Source organism: Myotis lucifugus, unplaced genomic scaffold (assembly GCF_000147115.1).
Source record: "Myotis lucifugus unplaced genomic scaffold, Myoluc2.0 scaffold_296, whole genome shotgun sequence".
NCBI lineage: Eukaryota > Metazoa > Chordata > Mammalia > Chiroptera > Vespertilionidae > Myotis > Myotis lucifugus.
The window spans coordinates 1,409,209-1,429,191 of NW_005871344.1; the positions used below are offsets into that span (position 1 = coordinate 1,409,209).

Sequence of the window (19,983 nt, forward strand, 5' to 3'; positions counted from 1 at the left end):
ACCCAAACACAGTTTGTGGCTAACAAAGCGTTTCCCTCTGGCTGCTGGGAGCTGGGCAAGAGGCCCTCCCTTTTCCCTAAAGGAGGCCTTGAGGCAAGAGGGGCAGCCAGGCCTGAGGCCACCAGTGGGTAGACATCCCAAGGAAATGCCTCTCCTCCCTCTGCCCAGTGGGGCCCAGGGCACAAGGGGGGCACCGGCTGCCCTCCCCGTCCCCAGCCACTCACCATACTGAATGGCGCAGTTGGCCAGGAGGTCCTTGATGGTGTCCGCATAGACCAGCCGCATGCGTCGGCGCTCGGCGGCCCACACTGTGCTCAGTCTTCTCCTCCTCCGTCCGTGGCGAGATCTGCTTCAGCCTTCACCTGTGGGCAGGGGTGGGGTTCCCTGAAATAGTGCCAGGGCCTGTCCCCCCAGCTGCCGTCGCACGCCCGGGGCTGCTGGATGGTTATAAGTCTTTGTCCCTCTTTGCCCACATTTTCCTGTCTCCATGTTGACTGATCCATCATCTTCATCCTCCAATAACCCTAGGCTCCCTTCTGGGGCAAAGGCACAGCGGATGGGGGTAGCGGTCACTGCAGGGTGTGAAAGAGGATGGTGAGACCTGAAGACTCCCCATGTGAGATGCACAGGGAGAGGTGGGGAAAGGAGAGAGGGAGGGCGCCTGGGGCCCGGTGGCAGTGGGGGATGGGCCTTCCTCTAGGGGCTATGATTCCCTGCCACACCCCACCTCCACTCCCCCGCCAAACCCCAGCCTCACCACCCTGGTCCAGGCCCATCGTGACTGGCGGCCAGGTGGCCCAGCAGCACTGAGCAGCCAGGTGTGGCCACCTACCTTGGAGAGCTCACGGTGGGCCACAAAGGTGGCCAAGGCCTTGCACACGCTCCACTGCTTCTCAGAGCAAGTGTCCTCGGAGGCCACCTGGATGCCCACCTGGAGGGGAAGAGTAGGAGGAGGAGTGAGGAAGGAAGAAATAGGGCTCACAAACCCGAGGCCCACAGCCTAGTGACATAGGAAGTCCCCCTCTGCTATTCCAGTATCACCCACCACGTCTAGGAGGCTAGAGACCTGGGGTAGGTTCTGATTCTGCCCCTGGTTCCTGGGAAACTTTAGGCAAGTCACTTCCCTTCTCTGGGCCTCAGTTTCCTCATCTGTAAAGTGGGGATGACCAAACCCATCCTCAAAGGGCTATTGAGAGGATTAACATGAGACTGTGTAAGTAAAGTGCTGGCTAAATTGAAAGGGTAGACATGTGAGGGTGCCCAGGGACCCTGTGCATTTATGGGGGGCCACTATCTCAGCCTCAGTAGTCCCTCAGCAACCACTGGGTGGAAGTTGTCTCCATCCGACGTCCATTGGTGGCAAATAGAGTCCCTCCCCCAGAGCTCACGGAGCCCTGTGCATCACCACGAGTCCTTCAACAACCCTGAGGCACAGAAATCATGCTCCCACTTTACAGATGGGAAGACAGAGTCTATGGCAGGTAAGCTACAGGACTGAAGCCCAGTGCTATCCCCACTCCAGCCCCACTGCCTCCAGGTGGCTGTCATCCTCAAATTTGCACAGCCACCAGGCTGCTGAAGACAGGGTCTGAGTCTCGGCGTGAAGACCCAGGAGGCCAGAAGTTAAGTCCCACATTGGGATCTATGTGGCTTGGTGACCTGGGGCAAATCCCTCCCCCTCCCTGGGCCTCAGTTTTCCCTTCTGTGTTATGGGGTGTTGGACCAGAAGATCCTTAGACTCTGCCCAGCCCTGCCAGCTGGTCCAGATCTCTGCCGCCTCAAGCAGGGCTTTGCGAGTGTGAGTATGCCTGGCTGGGGGCGGAGATGGAGAGGAGGCAGAAAACCCACCCAGCACCCACGCATCCCCAGGCAGCACCTGCCCCACACACCTCCATGCTGGTGTTGAAGGCCCGGTTCACCTTGGCCTTGATATTCACCACGTGTCCGACTCTGGGAGAGAAAAGCCAGAGGTGAGCCTTTCAGAGGGGGCAGAGGGAGGGAGCAAGGGCCCCAGACACTTGGGGAGCCTGTACTGAGGGGAGCTGTTAGGAGAATGTCACTTTACAGTGCGTATTCACATATGGGGGTCGCCCGAGTCCTCAAAGCAAGCCAGCAAGGTAGTGCTAGCACCCCTTTTCCAGGAGGCTGAGAGAAGTGGGATGATTGCATTTATCTGCCTCCCTCCCCCGCTCCCCCTTGTCCAGTGAAGGCTCGGGCTTCTTTTTGCTCCTGTTGACCGGTCCCCTCCCCAGGGAGCCCTCCCTGCACCCTGTCGCTCTGTGAGGTCCACCGTCCTAACGCTTCTTCCAGCAGGTCGACCTCTGTCTCCCCAACAACCCATTAGCTCCACTGGGGCAAGGCTTGGCACAGGGCACCGGGCAGCTCCCCCACAATTAGTGGCCTACGAAATGAATACGTTCCGCATTTATTGCATCAGTATCGGTTCATCAATTGTGACAAAGGTACCCCCACATGAATGTAAAATGTTAATGGAGGAACTGGATGTGGGGTACATGGGGACTCTCTGTACTATCTACAACCATAGTGTACATCAAAAACTAATCTACAATCGGCCTCCCTGCAGTCTGGGAGCTACTGGGGCACCGGGACCTTTTGTACCACAAACCCAGCATGGGCCCCGGCCCAGAAAAGGTGCCAGTAGTGATGAATGACTGAACAATGAATACAGCAACTGGCCGAACTTCTTCCTTAACCACAGCACTCTGGGTAACCAAAGCCCTTGGCACTCGATGTCCTAGGCGATGGCGGAGAGTTCAGGAGCAGGCCCACAGGCAAGAGCACTGTGCGCAGTCCCTACAGCCTGGCCTGAGCTGGGGGCCTGGTATGACCCTTGGGTCCCAGCAAAGCTCTGCAGAGACAAAGCCCAACACAGTGTAATGAAGACTTTCTAACCAGTACAGCTCACTGTGAGGTAGTGAGCGCCTCGTCTCTGGAGGTATGTGAGCAGAGACTGAATGACCCAAGATTCTGGCTCAGGCTTTGCCAAGGTACCTTAGCTAGGGAACCCCCCCCCCCCCCCCCGCACCATCCAGGAACCCATGGCCCACAGAGAATGTTTCAAGTCCAAAAGGCATTCACTGATTAAGTCTAATCCCGCCCATCTGCAGAAAAAGAAACTGAGGCCCAAAAAAAATGTCTGACTTCCCCAAAGTCACATCGCACCCCATGGGGTTGCCTGGGCAAAATCCAACTCCAGAATTGAAGCAACTTCCTTGGCTCCACACTGGCTGAGGGCACCCACCCCACGGCAGCAAGCAGCAAGCCAGCTCCCAGCCCAGCGCTGTCCAGAGACCCTGCAGACGGGTCACTGCTTCCCGGGGGCTTCCCCCACTCCACCTGCCAAGGCTGGCAGGTTCCAGGCAGGAGAGGCAGGGGAGGGGTCCCCAGGCCTTGGTGGGAGCCCAGAAGGACCTAGAGGCAGGTGGGGCCACTCACCGAATGGTGTGCTCAAAATAGATGTCATCCATGGAGGCCGTGACGCAGGGACAGCCAGCATGCCTCTCCGCTGGCACCGGGAGGAGAAAGCCGTGCGTTAGCCGCCTCCCACGTTACGCAGGCCTCTGATCGAATGTCAGGCCTCCGAGCTAAGGCCCTGCCTCCTCACCCACAGCCTTCTTTACTTTTCCTCAAGGTTGCCGCGCCCTGCTTCGTATATCGGAATTTTGTCTGTCTAGTATCTCTCCCTTCTGTTCAACTGCAAGTTACTTGAGGGCAAGGATTTTTGCCTGCCTAGCTCATAGGCCTATCCCAGTCCCAGAAGAGGGTCTGGCACACAGTAGACACTCAACAAGCAGCTATTGAATAAATGAATGGTCACGCCATGCTGTGCTAGCTCCGGGCCTTGTAAAGTGCCCTCAGGTCTGCCCAGTCTGCTTCATGCATCTTTGTTTGTTTGCTGAGTCATTCTCTCCTCCAGGACCCTGCTCACTGCCTTAGTCCCTCTAGAGTCCCTTCTCTGTCCCCAGGGCTGGGTCACGGCCTCTGGTCTGTTCTCCCTCCCTTTCCCAGTCCCCACAAAACAGTGCTGGGGCAGTTGGGTCACCTGTCCTCCCCCCAACCCCCATCAGACTGTGAGCTCCCCATGGGTTGGAGAATACTGGGACATCAAAGGAATGACGTGACGTCAACTCAACTCCTCAACTTAATGTAGGGAGCCCTTGAAGGCAGACAGCATGGTGCTTGCTCACAGCACTCCTGAGCCAGCCCTGGAGCAGCCGCGTGGAAGGCAGCGCTGTGTTGGAGCAGGGACCTAAGGGCACTCAGAACTGGGTCCTCTGGGGAGAGGGTGGGCCAGAGCTGAGCATCAGGAAACTGGAGGGCATTGCAGGCAGGCGGCTGGGATGAGGGACGAGTGTGGCACTCAGGGAGACAGCGACGTCTCAGCATAACTGAGGCCTCTCCCCGGGGGTGAGCCAGGGGGTGGGAGGATGGCAGTCTCACCAGACAGGCAGGCCGTGGTGTCAATCCACTTGAGCAGCTGCCCGACGCTCAGCTCGCCACGCTGATTGGTGTGGCAGGGCAGCACCAGCTGGCTCATCTGCACCTCTGTGGGGTTCCGGTACTCCTCGCCATCTGCCATGGTTTTCTCTGTGCGGGAGGTTGACTTCCGGGACTGACGGCCCGAGAACACGGAGGCGAAGCCCTGGGGAACAGGTGGGACCAGGGAGGTCAGCTCACTGCAGGGTCCCCTGAGTCCTCCCACCCCTGAGACCTGAGGGCTGGAGGGAGAGGAGAGAGCGCCCCAGGGCCACCTCCCTCCAGACCCCAACTCCAAGAGTGGTCACCGCCCTCCAGCCCAGAGCTCAGACCCAGGATGTCACTGGGACTCAGGTTCCTTTCGGCCAATATCTCCATGTTAACATGACCTGGGACCCGAGGGCCGGGGAGGGGAGAGAGGAATCGTGCAGAGAACTCAGTCCTCCGAGCTTCAGCTTGTGGGTCCGCTTTTTAAAGTTTTGCTTCTGATTGACCTTCATGCCCGAAAGATGTCCCCTCTCTGTGCAGAGGCCCCGAGAGCCCCTCGCAGGCAAGCCTGGGGATTTGTTCCCAATGAAGTGTTTCAAGAAGCAGGTCCTATTTCATCCCCCAAAGGCCCCTTCCCGGGGCTTCTTGCTCTGCAGTTGACACCTCTGCTGGGTGCTCATTTGTCTTTAGCACTTAGCTCTCCTGGCCAGGAGGGCTCTGGGCAGTGCCTGAGCAGCTGTGTGATCCAGGCAGCTGCCAGCTGGAGAACCAGCTGAGAAATCCTCAAACTCATGAATTAGAGGTGGAGTTTCTGCCCAGGGCCCAGCTTTTCTTAGTCCCCGGGCAGAAGAGGTGGTGAGGCAGTCCCTTGGATGGGGTGGGACGGAGGAGGTGGAGTCGACCTGCCATCCCTTCTCTCCCTAATCGGACTGTGAGCAAGAGCCGGGGACACCTGCATGTGTGAGAAAACTGACAGGAGGGGCAGGAGGAGTTCCAGTTCTCATGGCCAATGCCAACTGCGGGATAACAGTTGACGCCAACATGTACATAGCACTTATTAGACATCAAGCACGCTTCTAAGCACGTTCCCTGTGCTAATTAAATTGTACCCGCACAACAAACCTCTGAGGTAGGTTCAAGATTATCCTCACTTCACAGTTGGGGAAACTGAGGCCCAAGTAAGTGGCAAAGCTTAGCTGTGACCCCAGAGGTCTGGCTGCAGCCTGAGGCCCCACCCATCACACTGCACTGCCTGCAGGGACTCCTGGGCCCAGATGAGAAGGAAGCCAGAGCTCTGGGCCTGGATTCAGCAGCAAAGAGTGACACGACCCGATGCTGACCCTGCCACTGCTCAGATGGGGGCAGCGACATCTCAGGGCAGCGATGGCCCTCCTGCGGTGGGAGGGGTACTCCTTGGAGAGTTCCCCCCATGAGGCTCTGTAGCTAATTCACTACATTCAAAATACACCGATGTGACTGATTCAAGGTCGCTGACTCGTAAATGGAACATCTGGGATTTGAACAGGGCCTGTCTAAACCAAAACAGCTTGTAGGTCCCCAGAGCGGCCCTGGGTACCACATACAGTGCTGGGCACCGAGGGGAGAGAGAGGAGGGCAGCCGATCCAGGAGCTCTCAGTGCGGGAAGAAGCCTTCGAGGTGCCAGGCTGCCAGGCTTGCAGAATCTTGCAGGCATCTCACAGGCCTTGTGGTCTAAGCAGGGCTATCACCATGGTAACCACTGCCAAGGCATTTCCAGCCTAGTGTGCACTGGGGGCCTGCATGGATGTGGATGCGGGTGGCTGCCTTTCCGGGTGTGGGAGACGGGAGAGGGAGGAAGCAGGCAGACTGTTCACCTACTCTTCCCAACCCCCTCCCTCAGCCAGGGGTCCTGGCCAGAACATTCCAGCAAGAAGCCTGGAGAAAGCTAGGGAAATGGAGGGGGGGAGGGGGGCAAGATGCACAGGGTAAGCGGGAAGAAAGGGGCAGACGCGTGGGTTTCTGAGCGGTTCTGGGCATGCACACACAATGTCCCAGCTTCACAAGCCTATTCTCACACCCACCGAGGAAGGCAGACCCCATTTTTACAGCTGAGGAAAGTGAGGACGGGAAAAGACCTAGACCAGGACACCTGAGTTCTAATCTTCTCTCTGCTTCTCACCTGGTCAATCCCCACCCCCACCAGCCTCCTATTTCCTGTTCTATATAAAGGAGTCCCTACCTTCCCAATGGACTCTCCAGGCCTGAAGGCAGGATCTTTGCCCCATTCATTCATTCATTCATTCATTCACCGAGCATCTCCTTTCTCTGCACTAGGCCCTAGGCCAAACACTGAGAATGCAAAGGTAAGTGGGGCCAATCCCTTTGAGAAGCTCTGCTCTAGTGCTCATGTCTAGAAGGGCCTGGCGCGCAGTAGGGCCTCATCAAAGGTTTGTGGAGGGACAAGCAGAGACAGACTGGAGTTTAAATATATATATTTCAGAGAGGAAAGGAGAGGGAGACAAAGATAGAAACATCAATGAGAGAATCATTGATCGGCTGTCTCTTGCACACCCCCTACTGGGGATTGAGCCCACAACCTAGGCATGTGCCCTTGACCGGAATCGAACTTGGGGCTCCTCAGTCCACAGGCCAAGGCTTTATCCACTGAGCCAAACCAGCTAGGGATGGACTTGAGTTTAAATCCTAGCCCTGTCCCTCAGGTGCTATGTGATCCTGAGCAAGCTCCCCTCCTCCTGAACCTCATCTCTTACTCACAAGGTGGGCAGGGGCAGTGGGAGATTGCCAACCCCAAGGTATCCCCAGCCCTGGTTCCAGGATTCTGGGGTTTAACCCTGCAGGGCTCTGGCGTGCTGAGCTGAGATTTCCAGTGAGGAAGCTAAGCAGCCCTGTGACCTGTCAGACAGGAAATACTGAGCTCCTCCCAGCAGGGCTGAGCTCCCACCTCCCACCCCTGCAGGCTGTGGGACAAGCCTCACTATGGCTACCTCCCCACGCCCCTCAGAGAGAGGCGGGCAGAGCCCTGGTCCGTGGCACCAGCACAGGGGACAGAGCAGCAGTGGCCCAGGACACGGCCTCTCTAGACGCCAACTCCTTCCTTGGCTCCAAGACAGCCTGCCCACGTCAGGCCCGGCCAGGCCTCCTCTTGTCCCAGGGTGGGCTGGCAGCCAGCCAGGGCGCAGGAGGCTTGGCCAATGGGGCTCTAGAGCTGGGACACTCCTCCCAGGGCCAGTCACAGAGAGCACAGAGGCCCTGGATGGAGCAGGTCCTGGGGCGGCCAGGCTGGCTGAGCCAAGACAGCTGACAGGGAGGGCAGAGCCCACTCCACAGATGGGGTCATGGGGTCAGAGACGTGCCCTCTCAGAAGGCAGCCGTGCCAGGCCCTGGCCCCATGCCACAGCAGGACCGGCCAGGTTTGATACTGCCAGACTAGGCCTCAGCTGGCTACACCAGGGTTCTGTGTCCCTCCTCCTGGGCCATCCATGTCACAGACCTGCTGGTCAGAGCAGGAGAGGCCACCTCGTCCAATCCCTTCATTGATGGGGACACTGAGGCACAGGGAAAGAAAGGCTGGTCCGGGGTCACACGGCTGGGGAGCCAGCAAGAGCCCTCCTGGGATGCGCAGGGACTCCTTCAAGGCAGTTCGACCACAGCCCCACGCTCACACACCTGACCTGGATTTCCTCCCTCCCCACTGAGCCAAGTAACGGGGATCCAACCCCTGATGCTCTCAGCCTACCCCACCACCCTCGGGCTTGGGGCCCTGCACTGGGGCTTGCTGGATGTTTCCAGAGCCTGTTCACAGGCCTCCCGTCTCCACCTCCTTCTGGCCTCCAGCACCTGCCCTCCCAGAGCAACCACAGGAGGTTCCTCAGAGCACCACCCTCATCCTCCTCCATCCTCTGCCACATGCGGGCTGCTTCTGCCTAGGTTCCCTCTATCTGCCCTATCTCCCAGGTGAGTCCTTCCTCCTCCTTCTTCAAGTTCCCCCATCCCTGCCTCTTCCCCAGGGAGTTAGGTCCTCCCAGCCCCCACAGCCTCGCCTGTCTCCATCACAGTGAAGCTGTGCAGTCACTGTATTCCTAGACGCTTCTCCCGCCAGACAGTCATTCCCGCCAGACAGGGACAGATTCAGCCTCACAGAGCAGGTGCCGAATAAACACCTATGGAAGAGGCTGGTGACAGGGGCTGAGACTTGAAGACAGGAAGGTCGAAGGTGCAGAGAGGACGTGCAGACAGCACAAAGACCAAGCAGGAACAGTGGTGCCTCGGGTGATGGGAACTGCGTGGCAAAGGAAAGCCTGAGGTCAAGTACTAGGTACTTGTGTGGGTAGAGACAGAGGGGAAGGGGCCAGGGAGTCTCTACAGCGACTGCCCAGAAAAGGCGACAGCCAGCAGAGAGCTCTTAGTGCTGCAGGGACAGCAGAGGAGAGAGCTTGGTGCTGCAGGAACCACCAGGAACAGGAGCCCAGGGCAGGGGAAGCCTTGAAGCTGACCTGGCCAGGGTTCAAATCTGGTTCCGCAAGGAACTTGTATGGCCTTAGGGCAAGCTGCTCTGTGGGCCTTACTTTCATCTGTGAAAAATGGGGTAATAGTGCCTACCTCCAGGGGTCATCCTAAGGATGAAACTAAATGAGATCAGGGGTTTAAAGTTCCTCGGACATGTCGGCCATATGGCTAACATTTGTTGAACATGGACTGTCAGTATTTAAAGCTGAGGTCGGACTTCCTACAGAAACATAGCTGGGAAAGGCCCAAATATAATCCACACTGGACTTTGCGCAGCCTTTTCTCACCTCTGGGCTGACCAGAACTTCATGGGGCAAGACTGTTAATGGGCAAGATTAGTAGCCCGTCTGTGAGGTTCTGTGAGCATTCAAACAGCCATTGATGGTGGAGCCTGGACTCAAGCCCAGGGTGTGAGACTGAGAGCCCCTGTTCCTCCCACTCTCCCTCCCTCCCGCTAGAGGCATGGGACTAAAATGCAGGTTTGAGGGGGCAGCGAGAAGCAGCCTTTGACCAGCGCCCTCAGAGCAGGGGGCCAACCCCATGAAAGGCCTGGCTGTCTGAGTGAGACCACTCTGAGCTGTCTGAGGGAGCTGCCCCATCCCCAAGGGGTGGCTCCGCCTCTCAGAGACCAGGATGGCCTCCTGGTGGATTCCCCCCAGCAAGGCAGGCACATTTGTCAACATCCTACATTCCCCTTCGGGGTCCCTACCGCTCTCCCAAAAAGGCTCTGAGGCAGCCTGCACACACACAGGACACAGTGCACTGGGAGCTGAGATGCAAACAGAGCTAAGAAACCAAATAAGGGAGACGCAATTATGTTAGGAATCCAGCTGCACAAATATACTGCCATAGAGAATTGCATTTGGCCTTGAGAGTCCCAGCAGACAAAGCAAAAACGGGTAGCAGTGGATTCCAAACTCGGGTGAAAAGAGGGAGCAGCCGTCCATGAAGCCAGCCTGAGGGCTGGGGGGACACAGTGGGCTGCTCCAGGCTTCTAATTCTCATATAATATCAGATCAGATCTTCATTCTAGAAGATAAACAATGGTCCCCAGTCCCCTACACAAACATCCTCATTTTACTTCTAGCTACAGGGTGAATTGGCATTTAACATTTTTCAAAATTTGGGGGTGAAAAAGGTAGAGAAAAGCAGTAATTTTCATTACGACCTCCTATATGCTATGCATTTGGTTAGCATTTATTGAATACCTAGTATGTATCAAGTTCTATGCTAAGAGCTTTCAGATGTATTATCTCAGTAATTCTCATATCTACCCTGTGAGGCATTCTTACTCTACCCATTTTACTGATGAGCAAACCAAGGCTGACAGAGAAGCAGGTACATTGCTTCTGAGTGTCTGGGAAATGGTAGAATTTAAGACACTCCCAGACCCACCAGCCATAGTCCACATTTACATGTCTGTAGCACTTCCATAGGCCCTAGAGATGGGGAAGACAGAAGGAATTCTTCCCATCTGAGCCTCAGAGAGGGGAGCAAACTACCCCAGTCAACGGCCGAGGAGAAAACAGAGGCCATGGCCCCGAGTCCCTGTCCAGAGCCCAGAGTCCGATACAGACGATCAGGCGGTGGGCTCCCCATCTGACCTCCAGTCCTTGGAGGAAACTTCTTTCTAGGGAAGGAGTTTTACTTTGGAGTGACAGAATGTTTGGGGACTGGATAGAGGTGATGGTTGTACAAGATGATGAATGTACTAAATGTCACTGAATTATACACTTTAAAATGGGTCATTGTGCCCTGGCAGGGTGGCTCAGTTGGTTAGAGCATTGTCCCATATGCCAAAAGGTTTCGGGTTTGATTCCCAGTCAGGGCACATGCCTAGGTTGTGAGTTCAATCCCTGGTTGGAACACAAACAGGAGGCAACCAATTGATGTTTCTCTCTCTCTCTCTCTCTCTCTCTCTCTCTCTCTCTCTCTCTCTTGCTCTCTCCATATATATACATATATACATATACATATACATATACATATACATATACATATACATATATATGTATATATATGTATCTCCTCGGATGAGGATAAAAAAATAAATAAAATGGGTAACTGTATGTTATATTTCACCTTGAAAAAAATGTTAATTGTTCAGAAAAACATTTTAGGTAAGTATCAAGTAAGCCTCCTAAATTAAATTAAATGTAAAATGCCAATTACATTAGCAAAAAATGATGTTGGAAGCAGACTGTTTAGCATGGTGCCTGGCACACAGTAAAAATGGGAGCAGCTGTTATTATTGGCTCTCTGGGCCTCAGTTTCCTCATCTGCCAAACGGGGCATTACCTACAGTCTCCAAGACTTGGCTTCCAGGAGGAAGCCCTCAGCAAGGCCCCCAAGGCCCCTCACAGACAGCCCGCCACATCTCCTGCTCACACCATGTGCCCCCAGCCTCCCAGGCTCCTGTCATTTCCTCATCCTCATCATGCCACTGCCCACCACAGAGCAAACTTTGCACATGCCATGCCCTCTGCCTGGAGCACTCTTCCCTCTCCTCTCCATTTCTGCAGTGCCTACTCCCCCTCAGCTCCATTCTCTCTCCCCCCATCCTCAGGCTCCTGGCACCTGTACCTCGCCTCTTAAATGCTCTCCCTGTAATGAATGACAGCGTTTATTTAACGGCCCCATTTGGTTGGCACTGGACCAGAAGATCGACCAGGCAGGAGCCTTCTCCTTCTACTCCTGGTGCCCACAGGGCCCACAGAGCCTGGCCCGCTGAGGAACAAATGTTTGAGTTTGCTCAGTGGGTCCCCGATTCCCACTATCCCCACGAAGGCAGGGAGAACACAGGCCATGAGGTCAGGTGAGGTTCCCCACTGCAGGTCCATCTCTTGCCCCTGCCCCTTCACCCCATTCTAGAACAGAGCCTGAGCATCACCTGCCTGCCTCCACCCCCAGGGTAAAAATAGCCTTGTCTGAAATCTGACACCTACCCTCACCTGTCCTCAGGAGAACTCCCCCTGCCCCACAAAGAGCCTGCAGGGGGCATGGGGCGGAGAGGGCATTTCCTGAATGCTTTCCCATTCCTGCCCCATCTGACCCAGGGACACATACTGGAGGGGCTGTCACTGGCGAGGTACACAGGGGACCCAAGCCCAGAGAAGTCCCAAGTCCTGTCCAAGGTCCCCCAGTTCTGAACCACAGAACCAGGCTCAAGCTTAAGTGCAAGCCTGCTGCCTCCACCTACCCTGCAGCCCCTTCCTCCACCATGAGAGTGAGGAGGGTGTCGGAGGTCGATTACAACACCCTGCTCGTATGCCCAGGGAAACTGAGGCACTGGGGGCTCTACCCAAGGTTACTGAGAAGCTGAGGAGAGCTTACCCACCCCATCTCCTCCAAGAGCACGGTGAGGACCTGGGAGAGGCACGGCTACTGAAGGGAGTGCCCGTGTTAGGGAGCACCGTTTGAGGGGCTGGAGAGGATAGAGCAGTTGGGCTGGACAGGGCCTTGTCTTTCCTAAACCACTGGAGACTCCAGTAGCCCTCGCTTCTGAGCTTTGGGGAAATGAAAATGTGGGGGAGGAGGCACCATGGGACCGGGGGTTCCAGAGCCAGGTAGGCTGCACGGGAACCCAGACTTACCCTCGGAAACACGGGGGCACAGGTGACTTGCTTCGCCCCTCCACCCCCTTCCACCCAGTGATTCATATGCTCCCCAGGTGAGCACCCCCCACAGGCCAGTTTCCTCGTCTGTACAATGAGATCGTAGGTACTCCGTCCAGAGAGCAAAGAGAGGGGGCATATGGAAAGTGCCAGGTCGACTGCAATGGTTCTGCCCTCCTTTTATTACGGAGCATCTGAGCAGAGCCTGCCAGAGGGACAAGCCTGATGGGAGAGCTGGGGTTGCCTAGGAGGTGCTGCTACACTGAGGGGAGGCAGGAGCCTGTGGGAGTGTGTGCGGAGACTCAGGGGGAGGGACTGGCCTGTGGGGCAGGGGGTTCAATTAACCTCAGCCAACACCCTCACTGCCACTTCTCCGTACTGCTTGGGTGCTGACCCAGCAGTATGCCCCGTAACTAACGATCAATGGGACATGAGCAAGTTTTTTCATGTCTCCGGCCCCAGCTTCCTCATGTATAAAATGGAAAGGGTGGGTGTGTAGGTGAGATTGAGAACAATCGCTCTCCTTTGCTTAAATAGTTAATATGTTCCAGGCACTGTGCTAAGCGTTTTCTATGCATTATCTCGTTCAATCTTCACACGGTCCTACTAGTTGAATGCTGTTAGTATTCCCATTTTATAGATGGGAAAACAGAGGCTGAGAAAGGGAAGGTAACTTACACACACACACATACACACGCTCACAGTCAGTAAAGGGCAGAGTTGGGACTTGAACCAAGTCTGTTTAACTCAAAGGCTGAGGCTGTTTGGCCACTTTGCCATAAATAACTGCTTTTTCATTTGATGGGCAAGGTGGTTACTTCATCATCCCAGGCATTGGGCCAGGCACAGCCCTTCCTCACCCCACAGGCCAGGCCGGGACCCATACAGGGATTCTCCCCTCCCTGCCCACCCTCACATGCTCCGCTATCAGTACCTCCTCCCAGCACAGTCCAGAGTCAAGGCACTTGTCCTGCTGGATACTCAAGTGCCAGCACCTGCGAGGTCCTCCCAGTAGACAGCCGAGGCTGCTGCTGGACACCGCCTCTGGGTCACCATGGCAACAGGTGGCCAGGTGATGGGTCAGGCCCGGCCATCCTGACAACAACCCTGTTTAACCTTGAAGCTGGGCACACCAGCTACAGGTACCATAAGTCCCCTCCAGGAGGGCAAGGGAGAGGGAGAGAGACCAAGAAGAGGGAAAGGGGGAGGAGAAGAGAGAGGTTACAGAGACAGAGACAGAGACAGAGACAGAGAAAGACGGGAAACAGAGAGAACAGAAAATCCATGAGGTCCAAGAATAGAAGCTGGGAGAGAAGAGAGCAAGTGGAAGAAAATCAATCTCTCACTTTCTCTCTCTCCAGAGGGAAGTAAGGGAAGCAGGAAAGGGGCCCCTCTCCCCTCCCAGGCTGCACACATTCCTCAGGCCTGAGCTGCTCCTCTCAGCCCCATAGGATTCTGGCTGCAGCTGGGACTTCCTGCCCCGAGAAGCTAGCAACACATTGGGTGGCCCCTACCAGGCCCAGCTGCTCCTCCAGCCACTGCAGGCCCCTCCTTCTGAGGGATGGGGGCCCCTCACCCCCCACCCCCGGCCCAGCAGGTGAGGCCGCTTCCCCAGCCCCTCAAGCAGCACCTTCAGGCTGACGGCCCCTATACTCCCTGAGGCCCCCAGATGTTTAGCTCTCCTGCCTACCCAGTCTGCAGTCCTCCTTGTCTTCTTTCCCAGCTTCCCCTCACACAACACACTGACTTTTCCCCCAAAGTGTTCAAGGCCCTCGCTGGTTTGGCTCAGTGGATAGAGCGTCAGCCTGCGGACCCAAGGGTCCACGGTTCAATTCTGGTCAAGGGCATGTACCTTGGTTGCAGGCTCCTCCCCAGCCCCGGGCCCTGGTTAGGGCACATACAGGAGGCAACTCATTGATATGTTTCTCTCACATCAATATTTCTCTCTGTCTTTCCCTCTCTCTTCCTCTCTCTCTAAAAATCAACGGGAAAATATCCTCGGGTGAGGATTTAAAAAATCAAATAAATACAAAGTGTTCAAGAAACCTTTCTAAGCAAGGCCAAGTGGTAAGCGCAGGGGCTGTGACTTCGTGCGCGGAACGCATTCCTTTACACCAGTAAGGAGTAGACCAGGCCTCAGAATGAGCCTTGCAAGGAGACACCAACCCTGGAAGGGCTGCTTCTGGTCCTGAGTCACCAGGTCTCAGGGTGAGGCCCAGAGCTGGGCCCACCATTTGTGGCAGGGGCTGCTGTGCTCTGAGGCGGGTGCACCACCTGCTCTCCACCGGCACTTACCGTGCTCCAAGTCTTTCCCTGGCCTCCAGCTCTGGCTGCAAGACACGTGTGCTGGTCCCACCCCCCTCCCACCCCCCATCACACCCCCATGGGTGCCCTATACTGTCTGAGGAATCTCAGCCACAGTTAAGGTTTGTTGAAGAAATGATGAGCAGGGCACAGAGAGAAGAAAGAAAAAAACAGGAAGGCCCAGGGGGCTGGCAGCAGGCCGCCCTGACCCAGGCTGCATGGGCATCCTGGCCCCGCCCCTGTCTCCCTGAATGACCTTAAGCATTTACGTAAGACACGCTGACCCTCGCTTTCCACACCTATAAAGTGGCAATAATGTTCATAGAGAGGATTCAGTGAGATTTTATGTGCAAGTTGCTTAGAATAAGGTCTGACCCATCAAAAGTGCTTGGAAAGTGTTAGCACTTCATGTTGTTAAAAAGCAAGGCATGGCCCTAGCTGTTTTGACTCAGTGGATAGGGCGTCAGCCTGCAGACTGAAGGGTCCCAGGTTTAATTCTGATCAAGGGCACATGCCCGGGTTGCAGGCTCTGTCCCCAGTAGAAGGCGTGTAGGAGGCAGTTGACCAATGATTCTCTGTCATCATTGATGTTTCTATCTCTCTCTCCCTTCCTCTCTGAAATCAATAATAATATATTTTTTAAAAATAAATAGTAAATAATCAATAAAATAAAAAGCAAGGCATTGCCCGGTCGGTGTGGCTCAGTGGTTGAGCGTTTACCCATGAACCAGGAGGTCACCGTTCGATTCCCAGTCAGGGCACATGCCCGGATTGCGGACTTGAGCCCCAGTAGGGGGCATGTGGAAGGCAGACGATCAATGACATTTCTCTCTCATTGATGTTTCCATCTCTCTATCCCTCTAACTTCCTCTCTCTCTAAAAATCTATAAAAACATTTTTTTTAAAGCAAGGCATTGTTGAGTGACGCAGGAAATCGTCGGAGCCAGGAAGAGCCTGCACAGGCGCCCTGTGACTGGCCAGGCAGCCTTGGCTGAGCCCTCGCCCTGCTTGAGGATGAAGCCCACTTCCGGGTCAATGGGAGAGCTGAGGGAGCTTCCGGCAGTGGTGGGGTGAGCAGGCCTGTCAGCCCCACTCTGTGACAACTCCTGCCAGGTGACCGTGCAGTCTGTTAGCACCAGGGCTTCGCTGCAGCCACCGATCCAGACATCGAACAGGACGGAGTCTGTGGCTTTCCACGGAGGCTTCCCACACAGACGTCCACACAACCGAACCAACTCAGGGAGCCCTAAGACGCCTCACTGTGGAAAAGGCTTCTTGGGAAGGAAGGAGACAATCACTAGAAACCAGCTCAGGTTCATTGGGAACAGGCCTCCAGGCACAGGGTAGAGGTCACAGGGGCGGGAGTAGACATAGTTTGCATTTGCATAGACCCAGAACATTGTGAAGGGCTCAGTACATGTGTTCAATAGGCCCTGGGGGGTGTCTCCTGGGGACTAGCACATTTGTCTGCTCTGTCCAACATTGGATCAAATGGCTTGAATAAAGACACATTGATGGCTACCTGAAACCTAACATGAACATCACACCGAGCAGACGAAAAGAAACAAGATTTACGGTATCAGCCTGCGCATTTACATTTTTTTCTATTGCCATCCCTTTGCTTTAAGTTACATGCATGCTGGGTGGCTCTAACTTAATGTTGTTTATGCAAAAACAGCCACATGATTTCATCTGTCCACAGCTCAACAGTGACAACTCCTGCTGTAAGCAAAGGAGCACCCTGTGGCTGCTGCAGCGTCTGCTGTCATGAGCTGTGGGGGCATGTTTAGGGCAGGAAAGAGTTAGTAGCCAGGAGAAGACAGCCCTCCACTGGGGTGTAGCCCAGCCCTGTGAGGGAACAGGAAGTGGAAAAGGACAACCATGCCCCAGGAGGGAGAGTGAGGGGGCTGGACTACATTTGACCTGGGGGACAGGCCTCTCGCTGTAAATCTAAGGTCTGGCTGGGTCAGAGGACAGGAAGGGTCCTAGTAAGGTATAAAACCAAGACCAGACAGGGATGGACAAGGTTAGAGAGAGGCCAAATCTGGCTGGGCATCAACACAGATCCTTCTTTTATACATATACTAGAGGCCCTGTGCACAAAATTCGTGCACTGGGTGGGGGGGCATCCCTCAGCCCGACTTGCAACCTCTCACAGTCCGGGAGCCCTCGGGGGATATCTGACTGCTGCAGAGGCGGGAGAGGCGGGAGAGGCTCCCGCCACCGCCACTGCGCTCGCCAGCCGTGAGCCTGGCTTCTGGCTGAGCGGCACTCCCCCTGTGGGAGTGCACTGACCACGAGGGGGTAGCTACTGTGTTGAGCGTCTGTCCCTTGATGGTCAGTGTGTGTCATAGTGACCAGTCCTCCTGCCGTTGGGCCAAAACCAGCTCTCCAACATCCCCTGAAGGGTCCTGGATTGTGAGAGGGTGCAGGCCAGGCCGAGGGACCCCACCAGTGCACAATCGGGCCAGGGAGGGGAGGGATATGGGAGGTTGGCCAGCCGGGGAGGGACTGCGGGAAGGCTCCAGGGTGTGTCTGGCCCATCTTGCTCAGTCCCGATCAGCTGGACACCAGCAGCAACCTAACCTACCGGTCTGAGAGTCTGCCCCCTGGTGGTCAGTGCACATCATAGCAACTGGTCAACCGGTCAACTGTCTGCCCCCTGGTGGCCAGTGCACATCATAGTGAGCAATTGAGTGGCCTTAGCATATCATTAGCATATTAAGCTTTGATTAGTTGAACAGCTGACCAGATGACTGGACACTTAGCATATGAGGCTTTTATTATATAGGATCTTTTTATTGATTTCAGAGAGAAAGGGAGAGGGAAAGAGAGATAGAAACATCAAGGATGAGAGAGAATCATTGATCGGCCCCAATCAGGCCGGACCCCACCCATGTACAAATTTGTGCACCAGGCCTCTAGTAAACAAATAAAGGAATAAAATAATTTTAGAGAGTGAAAAGTGCTACCAAAAAAAATAATAAAAATGGCAGATGTGACAAAGAGAGAAGGTGGTGGATGGGAGGAGCTAATTTAGGTTGGGTAATCAAGATCTGAATGAATGACAAAAAGGAGTGACTTTGCAAGGCTCTGGGGACACAAGGTTGGGTCAGGGGGACAGAGAGTACAAAGATCCAAGGAGGGACAAGGATGGGCCTGGCTGCCAGAGGAATAGCAGGGTGGCCAGGGCTCTAGAGTGGTGTCAGGGAGGGGGCAAGTGGGAAATGCAGCCAGGGGAACAGACAAGTAGGGCCATTGTCACCCAAAGCCTCATAGGTTCCAGTGGGATTTGGATTTTACTCCAAGTGTGACGGGAAGAACTGGAAGCTGTAAGTGGGAGGGAGGTGACCTGACCTGCATTAAGATCACCCTGCTATTGTGTGGGGGTGGATTAGAGGGTGAGAGAGAGAAAGCAGGGAGCCTCCTCATGGGCCACTGCCGTCCAGGGAGAGGTGATGGAGCCCAGACTGGACTAGTAACACTGGAGATGCAGACAGATGATGGCCCCAGGGAGTACTGGGAGGTGGAGCCAGCAGTGCTGACGGATCCCACACCTGAGCATGAGAGAAAGGGAGGGTGCAGGCAGGACCCAGGTTCTGGACACATGGCTGGTGAGTGACGGTGCTGGTTACTGAGCTGGGGGTGACTGGGGGTGACTAGGGGATGGAATCAAGAATTGTTGATATCCTATTGAACACTTAAAGAGAGATGTCAAGGAGACAACAACGTTCAAGATTGGAGGCCACTGGGGAAGACCTGCAGCTGGAGACATGAGAGTATTTGGACATTTAAGATCCACAGGACTCTGCACCCTGTGGCCGGTCAAATATGGCTGCTAATCCTTTGCCGCTATTCCCTGGGACAGGTCAAGTCTAACCCTCCCCTGTGGGGTGCGGCTACAGTGTTATGGCCAGGTTCAAGCCTCGGACTAATGAAAGGACAGGGTCCTCTCATTGCCACGTGCAAGTCCCAGCACAATTATAGCCAATGGCTGTGGTTGTAAGCTTGAACCTATGGTCCGAACACGTGGCCCCACGTGCCTTGTGATAGAGTTCGGGTGCATGTAGTTGAGTGAGGTTGAAACTCACGAGAATGCTGTAAACAACGTGATCACGCCCCTACTTTGCCTCGTGGCATCTGCTATAAAATAAAGACACGGCTTGTGGGCTCTGTTGTTGTCTCCTCATCAGGGAGGCAGCGTCCCACCGAGACCCAGCTATTATTCTCTTGTCTGTCTTTCCTTAATCCTTTCACCCCCCCACTCGGGATCACCCTTGGTCTTGCTCACGTGGCACAAATGGCGCCCGAACAGGGACTGAGTTCTGGGACCAGGGCCTGAGTCTGAGCAAGCCCTTTGGCCGTAACACTCCCCGCCTCGAATCTATGTCACAGGTTGTGACATTTCACCTGGTGACTTCTGAGGCTGGATCATGAGAAGCCTGGCAGCTTCCACTCAGGCCTCTTGGAGCCCTTGCTCTCAGGCAGCGGCTGCCAGGTGGGAAGTCTGACCACCCTGAGACCATCATACGAAAAAGGCCCCACGTTGGTGCTGGGAATGACAGTCCCAGCGAGGCCCAGCCTTCCGGCCATGCCAAGCGGCCAGATACCGTGATGCCATCCTGGACTCCCTAGTCCAGCCCACCTACCAGCTGAATACCCGCAAGTAATCTTGGATGGCGTCATCTCCATCAACGCCAGGTAGAGCAGAACAGTCACCCAGCTAAGCCCCGCCCAATTCCTAACAAACAAAATCTCAAAATACAATAAAATGGTTCTTGTTTTTAAGCTACTAAGTTTTGGGGGTAGTTTGTCACACAACGTAGCAACCAGGACAGACATCGTCTGAAGAGAGAGCCAAGACAGAGCTATTTAGAGGTAGGGTGGGAGGAGGACCCTGCGAAGGAGGCTGAGAAGGGGCACTGGGTGAGGTGGGAGGAGCCCCAGGAGGGGTGGACCTCCCTCCAAGGCAGAAGGGGAGAAAAGCTATGAGGGAGCAGAAGGAGGGAGGGTGGAGAGAGAGAGGAGTCCAATCAGAGTGAGTTAGAGAAAGGCGGAGAGGTAAAGAAGTGG

General features: G+C 55.2%; 1 protein-coding gene across 1 annotated transcript in view; it reads right to left on the reverse strand.

The window, feature by feature from the left end:
- Positions 1-19,983, reverse strand: part of ACOT11 (acyl-CoA thioesterase 11) — a 40,314-nt gene that overhangs the window by 11,316 nt on the left and 9,015 nt on the right. The window contains 6 exon segments of the mRNA XM_023763646.1: positions 225-303; positions 305-384; positions 829-931; positions 1,890-1,950; positions 3,457-3,526; positions 4,462-4,663. Of these exon segments, the coding sequence (XP_023619414.1) occupies positions 225-303; positions 305-384; positions 829-931; positions 1,890-1,950; positions 3,457-3,526; positions 4,462-4,663 (595 nt within the window).